Source organism: Eptatretus burgeri, chromosome 15 (genome assembly GCF_056783735.1).
Source record: "Eptatretus burgeri isolate ZD-2024b chromosome 15, Ebu_testis_v1, whole genome shotgun sequence".
NCBI lineage: Eukaryota > Metazoa > Chordata > Myxini > Myxiniformes > Myxinidae > Eptatretus > Eptatretus burgeri.
In genome coordinates, this window is record NC_140975.1 from 66,815,215 (window position 1) to 66,830,811 (window position 15,597).

A 15,597-nucleotide genomic window follows, 5' to 3' on the forward strand; every position below is an offset into this window, starting at 1 on the left:
CCATCCTCTCGGCTCTGGTACGCGTAATTCTGTGGCATGACAGTTACAGTCAAGCAGCTTGCTTGCTCAATATGCAAGGCCAATCCGAATGGTGGCAACTTGAGGTCACGCTGTAAGAGTCACAACAAGTGCAAGTCCAACCATAGGCAAACCAGAAAACACCATCTTACAAATATAAAGGCTGAAATCTCCACCAGTCTCCTTCCTCAACGTCGTGGTTGTACCATTTCAGGTCAACCTCTCTTATATGCGCTCTTCAATCTTGTCACCTGAAACAGCACCATGACAGACTCTGCTCAAGCAAATGAAGAAAGTCTCAACTTGGTGTTTGCCTACAAATCTTTTGTTCCTCGCACGTCTTGCGTGTCCCAATCTTACCACTTTGTACTTACATTTTCTGCATCATCTGTCATTCCAAGACTTTCCTTTAAAAATCAGAACTACTTGCAGCATACAAGGCCTGTTGCTCTCACATCACAGACAAATTGGTGGTGTCTGTTTTTTTTTTGTCACCTCTCCAACGGTCAATCTCCCCCCCCCCCACCCTCTCCACCCTCCAACTTCGAGGATGCACACATTGTTCCAGTAACCACCTCTTGGTTAAACACACAAAATCCAGTCTCAATGCACACCTCAACCTTTCTGTTTCTCTTTTCTCCCATTTGTGGAACTGTTTTCCTGAGGGTGTTCAATTCCACAATCTCTTCAGGACTTCAAGCAGTTGGTAAACTACCATCTTATGTCATCCCCCAAACTTACCCACAATCTGTTCTCCCTCCTTTCCACCGAGCTAACGTGATCCAACCCAATTCATGCAGGTCAGTACGTTTCCTACTCTTGCATGGTATAAGGATACATATGCCAATACACCCCCATCAGATGGAGAAATGCAGCTTTTAGAAATCCTAGACTGAGTGCAGGGAGACACCCATGCCCCTTACCTGTTTCACATAGTGCTTAAGTACACACTCAGAAATGCCATCAAAGGCAAGGAGGTGGAATTGGGGTTCCAACTAAAACGAAGAAAAAGTATTGAAGTCAACCCAGAGGTTATTACTGATCTCAGCTTTGCCGAAGACATCGCCTGATTGTCAGGAGAGATTGAGCAAGTGCAATAACTTCGAGTGTCGAAACAAGTGCCGGTAATATAGAGCTAACAATTAAGGCTAATACATTGAAAGTGATGGCATTCAACCAGTCCAGAGAGGTCTCAATCATATAAAACAATGGAATAAAACTTGGGACAGTCAACAACTTCAAGTATTTTGGTTCCTGGCTTGATACAACTTTTCAGGAGAACAAACAAAGGAAATCTGCCGCATGACGAACTTGAAACAAACTGTCAAGAATATGAAAGTCAACACTCTCGGCAGATCAAGGAATGACTGACTGTTCATGGCAACAGTCGAGTCTGTCCTTTATGGAAGTGAAGTGTATTGACCCTCACTGCAACCCACGAGAAGGAACTTGATGGATGCTATACTCAATTTCTTTGTTCAGCTTTCAATGTCCATTGGTCTGAACATAGAAAAAACTAGAAGGGCACTTGGTAGAGCTAATATCTCCGCCACGCAATGCTTGATCCAATAGAACATATCAGGCCCAATCCATTTTTGAAATATAATGCTACTAGTAAAGGTGCCCGTCTTCGACGGGCGTCACTGGCAACATATGGTAAAAGACAGATAGCATGAATGTATTTTAAACAATATATTTTATCATTTTTATCCATTGATTATCATTCAGGTTTTCCCCCTCGACTGTCCCGCAGTAGCTCCACTTCGATGACATTACCACGTAGTTTAGCGACTACACAACGTGTACCATTCGTGAGTTCTGGAGGATCCATAGAGCGCATTAAAATTACAGGGCACTCTATTTTAAAGTGATCCAAAAGGCTGGATCAGTTTCATCTACATATTCATATCTTGTAGATTTTAGCTGATTCTGAAACTGTTAACTGCATGTCGATCGGATGGTTCTGTGATTTTCTACGGTAGTAAACAGAAATATGACTTAAGCCTGTATGCCACTATGCGGAGACCCGAGTACCTAATATTTTACAACAAACTAAAAACTCACAAAATTTGAAGATATTTTGAATAAACAATTTATTATAATATCAATTAAATATCATTTTTATCCATCGATAATATGAATTGTTCTGTACAGCTATAGTTGTTCTCCTGGGATCTGCGCATCCATCCACGATCTATGTTCTAATGAAGTGCAGTCGGAATAATAAAAACAGCACCGTACAGGAGTGTAGGTAATCTCTCCAAAGCTCTCAGAAAGCCTTAAAATGCATCACTATCAGTTTGATTGTGAACAGATATACGGACGGACGGACATCGAGACTGGTTTTATTAGGTCATCATGAAGGTACCGCTTGATATTACGCATTGAAATAGAGATATGAATACTCAAGTGAGTTTATTATATGTCTATGATTGATAGCTTATTGACAGCTCAATAACATGAGCAATTTACTATGGCGTATAGTGATTAATAATAACATACTCTGCAAAAGGTTTTACGAACTCATCTTAGTGGTCCTCCAGAAAATGGGAAACATTTTAATTTCTTTTTTTGTGCAATAATTCCTCCCATTTTGCAAATGGAGAACATGAACTGTTTTACTTCCATAATCATCAAAACGAATTTTGAAGGGCCTCTTAAGGAAGACAATAATATCATTACTATATATGTTAAAGCTTGTTTCATTTCATGCAGTAACAAAAATCTGATGGTGGAACAAAGAAAGGGGCATGCCGAAATATTAATATAGATATATCGTTTTTGGCCCGATCTCTCAATGTTGAAGAATCGCTTCAAAAATTAAAAAAATTATCGTCTCTGGATCTGGATTCGGATCTTCACCAAAATCAAATCAATTCATCCTTGTCACACATCCAACGTATCCAACAAGTTTCGTCCGAATCCGTCAACAACTTTTTGAGATATCCTACAGACAAACAGTCACACAAACAAGAAGAAGACGTCGTGCAGAGCACGAAACTTGCAAGATCCATAAAACAAATTTGACCTCAAAAATAATTGGTGGTTGAATTCAATGACCAAATGTGCAACTCCTCTTGAAATTTCAAGTCAATCGGATGAAAATTGAGGATTTTAGAAATACCACCTTAGTTGCTGACCTTGGGCCTGTGTTGACCTTTTGGTCCATGTTCACCTCAAAAATAATTGACTGGTTGAATTCAGTGACCTAAAATATAAATCCACTTCAGATTTCAAGTCAATCGGATGAAAATTGAGGATTTTAGAAAAACCACCTTCGCTGTTGACCTTTGGCCTGTGTTGACCTTTTGACCCTTTGACCTCAAAAACAATAGGCTTATTTCTTATGACAAACTGTACTATGTGGTGAAGTTTTGTGAAGATCGGTTTAAAATGGTGACTTGTAGATGATAAACAGACAGACAGACTGACAAACAAAATCGACTTCCCAATATCCTTGAAAAATCTTCGATTTTGCAAGTAACAAGCAGACGGACAAACAGGCAGACAGGGGTGAAAACATAACGTAGTTCCACCTTCGGTGGCGGAGGTCATAAACAGCGCTGTGGGTCACTTCCAAGGCTGTCAGTTAAAATTAGAAGAAGACACCTCAGGTTTACTGGGCACTGCTACCACCACAAGACAAACCCGCTACCAATCTCATACTTAAAAAACATGGAAGGCCAAAGCAGGCCAGAGCAGTTCTGAACTACATAAACATGTTGAAGAAGGATACGGGTCTGGAGACAGAGGAACTGCACACATAACAGCAATGCTTGATCCAAAGGACTGGAAGCTGAGGATCAATGTCCTCTGAGTTCGGCCTGAACGCCAACTTTAAAAAAAGAAGGAACATTATGTCTCCCCTCCTCTTTTCCTGCTCATTCCTTTTCATTCCTTTGTTATAGTTGTGGATTACATTCTCAGGCAGTCAGTCGAGACCATGAAAGAGAAAGCAATTGACATCAAGCAAAAAGATCAAATGGCGACAGAGATAAGCATCTCACAGACCTTGACTATGCAGATGACATCGCCTTCACAGCGACACTTTTGAAGGATGTTCAAGACCTTCAAATTTCTGTTGAGGATGCTTCAGCTCAGGTCGGTCTGTTTTGAAATGCCAAGAGAACAGAATACATGAGAGTAAATGAGGATGTTGATCATCTACCAATCTTCTCCAAGGATGGCTCACAACTAAATGAAGTCAAAGACTTTAAGTACTCAGGGTCTTGTGTAGCTGACTCAAAGAAGGATTTCATATCATGCAAAGGTCAAGCCTGGAGTGTATGTAACAGGCTGCAGCACATCTGGCAGTCCAACATTTCAAGATCGATCAAACTTGAATTCTGTAGAGCTTGCGTCGAGAACATACTCTAACATGGATCAGAGCCACGGACCATGAGGAAGGCCCTGCAGGACTGGCTCGATGGCACAGATACTCGGCTTCTTATGAGAGTTCAGAACATCGGCTGGCGGGAACACAGAACAAAAGCAGAGATCTACGGAGACATACCACCCGTTTCTACCATTATAGCTCGTCGCAGAACATGTTTTGCTGGTCACCGTTTCCGCGCCAAAGACCAAATTATATCTGACATGATCTGCTTGAGATTGCCTTGCCCAACCAGAGGAAGAAGGCCACTGAACTACATCGACTGCGTAGCAAGGGATATCCAGCATGACATAGTGGACATGCAGACACTGATGATGGACAAAGACTCATGGCGCGGCAGTGTGAACTCTATCTCGGATGTGTCCTCTGAGTAGTAGTAGTAGTAGTAGTACTAGTAGTAGTAGTAGTAGTAGTAGTAGTAGTAGTAGTTGTCATTCCTTTGCTTTTTGTATCCAACTGATGCCCCCACTGTGAGTCTCTTGCTCTTTTTACCCTCTGTCACGTCACTCTTCCCTAAACCTGGATCTTGTGTTTAAAAAAAAAAAAATCTAAAAGTGAAGTTTATATTTGATCAACTCAAAAAATAAAAATAAAAAAAAAATAAAAAACTTGATCAGAATAAGTTTAAGAGGTCAACAACGATGAGACATCAACTCTCACAACCTTATTCCTTTTAAAAATATTTCCTCTACCGATGCAGAAGCACTCTTTTCCTTCCACAAATTAACCCTGGAATTACTAGTTTTACAACAGTTGAAGATATTCATGCCAACTTTGGAATGTACAAAATTCTTGATTCTCTCACCAAGTCATTTCTGGATAACATAAAACAACAACGTTCGTGCCAAATAGCCTTCCGCAGGTATGATGTGTCGTCGGCAGACGGTCACAAGGACAGACAAATGTTAGCGAGAGGTTCAATACAATTTCAACATCGTGTTTAAACCATTGATAGCAAATAAACCCCCCATAATTCTGGAAACGCAAAGGGAAGAAGACGGGGTGAAATTCACCGTGTATAACTTCAATGCGACACGATTTCAGGAACTTCGGTCAGGTCGAAGCCAAATAAGAGACTTCCAGAAACTAATGACAGACAACAAAACGTGTTTTTCAGCTAACTTGGCATCCACCAAGAAAACAAATTGAAAACAGAACACAAAGTTCCAGACATAAACAAAGGGCTGAAAAATGACTTTTCTGATAACTCGACCCGAGACACAAAATGCAGGATTATCAAGTGTCAGGAAGGGAAGGACTGTTAGCTGCTAATCCTTCTCATTTTGTCCATTTAACATTTCCATCGTTTTGAAGCTTCACATGATTGTAATTGCAAAGGCCCCTTCAAAAGTAATCAAGCTATAATTGTTTGAAAAGAAAATGACGACATTAAACGAGCGTACCAATTCAAATTTGCCAAAAAAAAATTGAAGAAGAGCTAACTTGAAAATGAACGGTGCTTTTGTGTTTGAGTATAATAAGGTTTGCAAGCAGTAGCAACCCACTCGGAATGAATGGTAGATTGGAAGTGTGTGTGTGTGTGTGTGTGTGTGTGTGTGTGTGTGTGTGTGTGTGTGTGTGTGTGTGTGTGTGCCTCATCCGTAACTCCAAAACCATGAAACATAGCAGCCTGAAACTTTGCGTGCATACTAAGGGAACTCCAAGGAAGTGCAAGAGTGAAAATTGGGTGTTTGGGTTAATTAAAACACCCCTTTTGAAGATAATTAATGGACTTATTAAATTATATACTTTATCAAGGCTTCATCCTTGGTCGGGCCCTTTGTGTCAGTCCTCTTTCAGCTCTTTGGGGTCTTAATTCAACATGTTTTTTTATTTTTGGCCTGCTCAACAATGCCTTGACTTGGAACAGGCCGCAACAGTTTCGTAATGATAAAGCGCTCAAATGTTTGTTCACTTTCCTCACTCATACCATCGAATGCCTGATCTTCATACGTACGGATTCCGGAATACCTCCCAATGTTGATAAACGCCCAGAGACGCCAGTGTTCGTGGCTTTATTTCATTTCCGCACACGTCATAACCTGTATAATCTCCTAACCTGAGCCAAAGTTCAAAAATTTAAACTGCGGAATTCACCTTAACAGAAGTTCCAACTGCAAAACAAAAGTCTTCATTTGTCCAATTCGGACATTGTTTGACATTCCGGGTGTTCCCCGGGAAGTGTTTAATATGACAGATCGGAGATCGCTAATCGCTTGCCAAGTCTGCTGTTCCTTGCCCACCATTTCATTGGAGTGTTTGCTGGAGTGCTTAATATTGGTGGGAAGATCAATTCCAAAGTACTCGATTCCAACGATGGAATTGAAAAGAAATTCAGTGGTGAACCGGATTCGACATAAATTCTAAATAATTCTTACTTTCGAGGAAAAAGCGTTTTGTCGGGGAATTTTTTTTTCATCCTTGTTGGGCATGTTCCAGTTACACGTGGCCTGGTGATGTATTAATTGAAAAGGAACACGCCCATGTGGCATCCCATTTGCAACATAGCAAGAAAAGCAAATCACTTGCAAACTAAACAAGCCCCGAGGGCGTGTTCCATTTCGATGAATAATTATAAATGAGTAATAAGGCATTTAGAGTTGGCAGGTAAAGCATGCTGATTGTTTTACTTTGGGATGGGTAAACAATATATCAACTCATAAAGTTTTGACATGTCACTGAAAAGGTTCAGAAGTGCAGTTTGGACCTATTTCAGGAAGGTTAAAGAAGACAGTCCGAAAGTTGAATGCTCACTTTGTTTCATAGACATTGTTCATCACTGTAATAAATGCAATATTCCAAAACATTTGAAAACAAAACACCAGAGAAGGTACCTATTAGTGACGGTTGCGAATGTGGATTCAAAGAAACCAAAGCCTGCAATAGCAACAAATTTGCTATCACAATCCATGATTAAAAGCCCTTTCACCCTGGTAAATGCTCCAGTATGCTGCCTTCCCCTCCCGTCACACTGCCTTCCCCCCTCATGCTGCCTTCCCTTCCTATCCCCTCATGCTGCATTCCCTTCCCTTCCCCTCCCCCCATGCTGCTTTCCCTTCACCCTCTCCTGTCTCCCTCCTCTCTTTCTCCCCCCCCCCTTTGCTCTCCCCCATTCTCCTTGCCCCCCCCCCCCCCCCCCTCCTGGAGTGTGTAGCAATGTGTGGTGAGGTGTCACTCTCTCTCCCTCCTCACTCTCCTCCCACCTTGTTCTCTCCCTCCTCCTTCCTCATTCCCCATCCTCACTCTCCCCTCTCTGTTTTCACCCCTCCCTCTTCTCTCTATCTCCTCCTCACCACCCCTTGCTACCCCCTCAATTCCCCCTTCACTTGCTCCATTCCCTCCTTTTTCTCCCCCGCCCCTCCTCACTTTCCCCTCCCTATTCCCTCTCCCCCATCCAAATCTCTTTCTCCCCCATCCAAATCTCTTCCCACCTCTCTCTCTCTCTCTCTCTCTCTCTCTCTCTCTCTCTCTCTCTCTCTCTCTCTCTCTCTCTCTCTCTCTCTCTCTCTCTCTCTCTCTCTCTCTCTCTCTCTCTCTCTCTCTCTCTCTCTCTCTCTCTCTCTCTCTCTCTCTCTCTCTCTCTCTCTCTCTCTCTCTCTCTCTCTCTCTCTCTCTCTCTCTCTCTCTCTCACACACACACACACACACACACACACACACACACACACACACACACACACACACACACACACACACACACACACACACACACACACACACACACACACACACACACACACACACACACACACACACACACACACACACACACACACACACACACACACACACACACACACACACACACACACACACACACACACACACACACACACACACCCCTCTTCCTCTCTCTACCACCCCTCCCGCTCTTCCTCCCACCTCTCCCTCCAACTCCTCTGTTAATAATTCTGTCCGTGAAGCGATGTTAGTGTGTGTGTGTGTGTGTGTGTGTGTGTGTGTGTGTGTGTGTGTGTGTGTGTGTGTATGTTGGTTGTTATCTCCACATGGGAGTTTCCAAAGGTTTCTGAAAGGTTCTAAAGGGTAATTCTATCGGGTTCTAAAGGGTTATAAAGGGTAACTCTATCGGGTTCTAAGGGTAATTTTGAGGGGTTATAAAGGGTAATTTTAAAGGGTAATTCTAAAGTGTTCCAAAGGGTAATTCTAAAGGATTATAAAGGGTAATTATAAAGGTTTCCAAAGGGTAATTATAAAGGGTTATAAAGGGTAATTCTAAAGGGTTCCAAACTGTAATTCTACAAGGTTCTAAGGGTAATTCTATCGGATTCTAAAGGGTAATTCTAAAGGGTTCTAAAGAATAATTCTAAAGGGTTCCAAAGGGTAATTTTGACAGGGTTCTAAGGGTAATTTTGAGGGGTTATAAAGGGTAATTTTAAAGGGTTATAAAGGGTAATTCTAAAGGTTTCCAAAGGGTAATTATAAAGGGTCATAAAGGGTAATTCTAAAGGGTTCCACAGGGTAATTCTACAAGGTTCTAAGGGTAATTCCATCGGGTTCTAAAGGGTAATTCTAAAGGGTTCTAAAGAGTAATTCTAAAGGGTTCCAAAGGGTAATTTTGACAGGGTTCTAAGGGTAATTTTGAGGGGTTATAAAGGGTAATTTTAAAGGGTTATAAACGGTAATTCTAAAGGGTTCCAAAGGGTAATTATAAAGGGTAATTCTAAAGGGTTCCAAAGGGTAATTCTACAAGGGTCTAAGGGTAATTCTGTTGGGTTATAAAGGGTAATTTTAAAGGGTTATAAAGGGTAATTCTAAGGGGTTATAAGGGGTAATTCTAAAGTGTTCCAAATGGTAATTCTAAAGTGTTCCAAAGGGTAATTATAAAGGGTTATAAAGGGTAATTCTAAAGGGTTCCAAAGGGTAATTCTAAAGTGTTCTCAAGGGTAATTCTACAGGGTTCTAAGGCGTAATTCTAAAGGTTTCAAAAATTTCCAAACAGATCAGATGTAGCTTTCGACGGATGCAATTATGACGTTATAACGAAGTCACCAATGACATCATCAAAAAAAAATCACACTTGTTTCCCATGTGGAGTACTTGACCCCTGCCAAGTTTCAATCTTTTCCATGGAGCAGTTTTGGAGATAGAGGTTCAAATCTTTTCCTTTTTTTCCAACATGGTTGCCCACACCACGTGACCCATGACATCGTAATTATCATTCAAACATTCTACATGAGTAGTCGCACCTATTGTGAAAATTTTGTGTCAATCCTTTAAGCGATCGCAGAGAAAACAGGAAATTACCACGGAGAGATGTACGGATGTACAACCCAAAAACATAATACCCTCCGGCGACTTCGTCGGCGGAGAGACTAAAACTCTGATGAAAACACCTCAAAAAAATGAATAAAACAGCTGTATGTGAAACCACCCGTCAACAGCTTTCACGGAACACTGAAAGTATGTGAAAAGTTGTGCATTTATGAAAGAGAATGCATTTACATACTTGATGAATGCATGTAAGATGTAAACATACTGCAATCTCAGGCCACGAGGAGAGGTACATACTGGCGTTCAGAAGGATGATGGCCTTCAGGCAGACGTATTCATCCATCCAGACCTGTAGCTCACGGAAATGCTGCACAATGTTCAGCAAGATATCAAAGATTTCAAAGATGCCTTCAACGCACTCCCCATCATCCCTGTTAAAGTGAAGCAGGGATTGGAAAATGACACTTGAGAATGCAAGGTTGCCATTCGAGTGGTCATGTCAATAGATTCAGTCCGTCAATAAGAAAAATATCATCAATAAATGAGTCACATCAATACGAACAATGGTTCAAATTCCATAAGATGTGATATGTCGGAGGAATAAAAGGGCCAAGTTAAATTGAACATCAGAATGAACCTGGCCCTCATTTTATTTTAATATGTATAATGGGCATAGGGAGGCAAATAATTTGTTTGCATGAAATCAGTACCATTTCAGGTTATGTTGGTCCATTGTTTGAAAGAGCACGTGGAAAAAGAAAAGGAATAAGAAAAATCGCATCCGTCTCCGAAGGAAGCGGTTCAGTTGGGCATTTTAATATGAAATAGGCAAAGCCCAGAAATGAACAAAACCCACGAGAATTACATTTTACAATTACTGTTTACAATTATCCTTAAGAATTACGAATTGGAATTACCCTTTAGAATTACGAATTGGAATTACCCTTGAGAATTACCCTGTATAATCCTTTAGAATTACTCTTTATAACCCTAAATAATTACCATTTAGAACTACCCTTTCGAAATACCCTTTATAATTACACTTTAGAAATACCCTTGATAACCACATATAATTACCCTTTAGAATTAATTACCCCTATAAGCCTTCAGATTTACCCTTTAGAAATATCCTTTATAACCCTTCAGAAGTACCCTTTATAAACCAATACAATTACCCTTTATGACCCTATATAATTACCCTTTAGAATTATGAATTGGGATTACCCTTGAGAATTACCCTTTATAATCCTTTAGAATTACCCTTTATTACCCCAAATAATTACCATTTAGAATTACTCTTTTGAAATACCCTTTATAATTACCCTTTAGAAATCCCCTTTATAACCATATATAATTACCCTTTATAACCCAATATAATTACCCTTTACAACCCTTTAGAATTACCCTTTATAACACTATATAATTACCCTTCAGAATTACCCTTTATAAATATCCTTTATAACCCTTTAGAAGTACCCTTTATAACCCTATATAATTACCCTTTATAACCCCTGAGAATTACCCTTTGGAATTACCCTTTATAACCCTATATAATTACCCTTTATAACCCTCTAGAATTACCCGATAGAATCCTTTATAATTACTCCATATAATTACCCTTTAGAATTATCCTTTAGAATTACCCTTTATAACCCTTGAGAATTACCCTTTATAACCATTTATAATTACCCTTATAACCCTTTACCATTACCCTATATAGTTACCCTTTATAATCCTTTAGAATTACCCTTTATAACCATTTATAATTACCCTTTGTAATCCTTTTTAATTACCCTATATAATTACCCTTTACAATCCTTTAGAATTATCCTTTAGAATCCTTTAGCATTACCCTTTATAACCATTTATAATTACCCTTTATAACCCTTTTGAATTACCCTCTATAATTACCCTTTAGAATTATCCTTTAGAATTACCCTATAGAATTACCCTTTATAACCCTTTAGAATTACCCTTTATAACCCTTCAGAATTACCCTTTTGAATCCCCATTAATAACTACATGGTATTTATGGGATACTTACCCCGCACACTCTTGAGGAGGACTTGGTGTGAGACAACTCTTCTGGCGGTAAATTTTTCATTGCACCTCTCTACCCTTCTGAGGTAAATGTGTACAAATTACACTTTATTAAAAAATCTGCTAAAAAGTACATCCAATAGTCTTTACAAAGCCGATTTTATTATCGATCGAGAACTACCAAGGCCGATAAAGATGCCACAATAGATCAATATAATGTACAAATCGGGAGATCGTTAAAACGCCAAATTGTTCTTTTTCTTCTTCTTCGCATTTTTCACCAGCCGAGAACAATAAAGGCCGAAGCGATTGCAATGATTCCGATTTCCAACACGAGGAAGTGACATTGTATCTGGGCATTAGGCTTTGTTTAATTACCATGTAAGTTCTGAGGGGGCGTGTGTCATCCAGGTGATGTGTACAATATCAAATTGTCAGGTAACATGTGGTAAAGTTTCATTTCCTCCATTAAACGGTTTTTGATGCACGCTCTCAACACGAGGACTGCTGCTTTATAACTGCTGCCAGTGATGACCGGGTAACAAGATCTCCCACTTTGATGCAACCCCAATTTTATCAGACACCTGACTCATTACGTCCTCTCTATTCAATTGAATTCAGAATGGGATTTTAAAAACATGAAATTCACATCAAATGGAAGACCAAATGAAATAGGCAGAGCCAAATATTGAAGCAGCTTCACCACTTGAAAATCAGATGAGGGATCAAAAAGAAGAGAAAAGCAGGGCAAGTTCCAATGTGCTCAGGAAGAGAATGAACAAACAGGAAAATGTGAGTGAGAGGAGGGAAGGAAACACTGGAACTTGTAAGTAAGAAGATTAGGTTAAGTTAGTTGAGGTTAGTCAGGGTAATAAAAGGATTTGGTGAGGGGATGGAGGATTGGACTCCTCACAGATAGTGCACCACCATTTGAGAAGGTGGTGCACTGCCTGCTTGGAGTACTGGAGGGATGAGTGAGATTGAACACCCTCAAGCAGGTGGTTCTATAAATGGGAGAAAAGAGGAACAAAACGGTTGAGTTGTGCAAAAAGCCTAGAATTGGGGGCTTAACCAGGATCTGGTTACCGGAGTGGGTTACAAGGCCTTTGTCTGTAGCTCAATGGAGTGCTGCTCTCCCCGATGGGCTGGTGACCCAAGTAAAATACCAGTCTCTCCTCGATTCTGTGGCATCTACAGCTCTCAATGTATTGGCATCTCCCACGATATGGATGAAGCACAAGGTCTGTCTGTTTTACATACAGGCAGGTGGTTGTTCCCTGTTTTTGTACAGTCTATTCTCCATCAATGTTCCCTCTGCTCTCTCAGTCCTCTGACCCTTCATAACCATCCCAGGATGCACATGTTCTTCAAGTAATTCCCTCCTGGTTTAAATCCAGACTGACTGCGCACCTCAACTCTATTATTCCTCGCTTCTCCTGTCAATGGAACCGCATTCCAGAGTTTGTTCTGTCTCACCCTTCCTTTCAGGACTTCAAGCAGGCAGTGCACCGCCACCGCATGTCAACCCGCATCCTTACCCATGATCTTCATTACCCCCATTAACCGACCGAACTCAACCTTCTTATTGCTGATTCCAGTGGTTCCTCCCCTCCACTCCTCTCTTTCTTGTTCTTCATTCCCTTACTGGTTGCGCCCTGCTACCCCACTGTCAATTGAACCATGCATACTTGGGAGGACTGAGAGACCATTCGGAGCGAGATCAAAGGATAGGCAACAAAAACAGTGGCCACCGACCTGTCAGTGATTTGAAAGCAATCGGCATCGTGCTTCAACCTCAAAGGGGGAGATGCCACTACTGTGTAAAATTTGAAGTGTCTGTTTGTTTGTGTTGAAATATTTGTTTCTTAAAGTTGATTTATTACCTCTGCCACTGAAGGTGGACGGAGGGTATGTATTCACCTGTTTGTCAGTTCGTTTGTCTGTGAGCAGGATATCTCAAAAGGTTATGGACGGATTTGGACGAAACTTGGTGACAGATTGGGTGTGTGATGAGGACGAATTGATTGGATTTTGATGAAGATCCAAATCATAAATGATATTTTAAATGATTCTTCACTATTGAGATACAGGGTCAAAAACAATATATAGCACGATATCACAAAAACGTTGTGGACAGATTTGTGTTTGTTAGGGTTCATGTTTTCTGTGCGTGTTTTTTTTGTTTGTTACCTTCGCATTCTGCGAAAGGTTATGTTTTGGTCGGCTTGTATTTATTTATTTATTTATTTATTTATTTGTAATCTTGTGATTTGTATAACTCAAAAAGTATTAAACCGAATTGCATGAAATTTGGTGGGATGATTGGTTATTAGCCAGGAAGCATTCGATTAGATTTTGTGATCGTTCGGGTCAAAGGTCAAGGTCAAGGTCACGAAAAGGTCAAAATCGTCTTTTTACGATAACACGGTCAATTTTTATTCAATTTGCATGCAACTAACGCCAAAATGTTCAGAATTCAACGCCTCATCTTGTGATATGCAATAAGACACAATGACGCCCATACTTTTGTTACCGGTTAGGGGTCAAAGGTCAGGGGGTCACGAACTTGAAAAATATGCGGTTTTTGTCATAACACGGTCAATTCTTGTCGGCTTTACATGAACCCAGCACCAAAATGTTCAGAATTTAATGCCCAATCTTGTGACACAATGACGTCATAACACACATCACCGGTTGTGGTAAAATGTCGGGGGGGGGGGTCACGCCCTTGAAAAATATGCGGTTTTCAGCATAACTCAGTCAATTCTTATTTGATTTGCATGAAACCAGCATCAAAACAAGATGACCTTCTCTTGTTGAAACGTTGTATTCACCGAGCTTGCGAGTGAAGACTCGCCAAAATGACGCGAGTTGATTGTTGTTTAGTCCGTAGCCCCCGAAAGTCGGGGGGGGGGTCATGACATTATAGATATGTGGTTTGTGTCATAAGACCATTCATATGAAACCAGTTCCCCACACTCATACCAAGAACAAAAAAAGTAGTGGCGGTGAAGGTATGTGCTGTATGAGTGCCCGTTCTAGTTTGTTTGTGTGTTTGATCGACTTTATACATTTCTGAACCGCTGGAAGAAATAAGTTGAAAACTAATGGCTGCATTCGGTGGTGCGGTGAGAGATTCACGGGAAAGCTTCAGGTGAAACAACGAATCGTTCATTGGGTTCACGGTGGGAGAAGGGGACCCCAATTCTCTCTATATAAATGTGTATCATGTAGCACTACCTCGGACTGTTGGTATTCCTCGATAGTCTGACGGTATCTTTCCATTTTGTACATAATTTGACAAAAATCCCAAAGAGCGGTAGCTTGCAGGAGCCTTGAGGGCTGTATAACCAAACTCATATGGGACCATCCACAAATTGCATAAATATCTGGATAATATGCACACATTGCAAGTCCAACAATTATATTCCTGTCATATATATATGGCCCAACAATGGATTCGAGCACATCACCCCACTAGCAATGGGTATGAGTACATTACCCCACATGGAGTGGAGAAATTAAAAGTTTAAGCGCTATTATACGAGGGCATGTCATCGACATCATAGAAGTGCAGGAATTAACCCATCCACAAGGATGGGTTCTTTGCTAGCGTTAAGAACTTTTGACTCAAAATAATTGGAAAGTGTAGATGGATGAGATGAGTCCACAGTCATCGGTGATATTGGTTCGATACTGGTCAGTTGCTCCACAAGAAGGCAAACAGACGGTGATATCAAGAAAATGGAAGAACTGAGCCTTGACATGCACCAACTCCTTTAACTCCACATGAGGAAAAGTACAACCAGGCAGACCAGCAGTTGCACCTGTCAATGTAGTGGGAAACTCACAAACAGGAGAAAAAGAAACCCTGTCCGACGGCCCCAGCTGGCACCAATAAACCACTGAATACC

The 15,597-nt window shown here is 40.7% G+C and overlaps 1 protein-coding gene across 6 annotated transcripts in view; it reads right to left on the reverse strand.

Annotated features, from left to right (window-relative positions):
• The window catches only part of LOC147012389 (estrogen receptor beta-like), a 163,682-nt gene that overhangs the window by 44,278 nt on the left and 103,807 nt on the right, over positions 1–15,597 (reverse strand). For all 6 annotated transcript variants that reach the window (XM_085856502.1, XM_085856501.1, XM_085856497.1 and 3 more), the window contains one exon: positions 9,941–10,074. In XM_085856502.1, the coding sequence (XP_085712628.1) occupies positions 9,941–10,074 (134 nt within the window). The remainder of the gene's footprint in view (positions 1–9,940; positions 10,075–15,597) is intronic.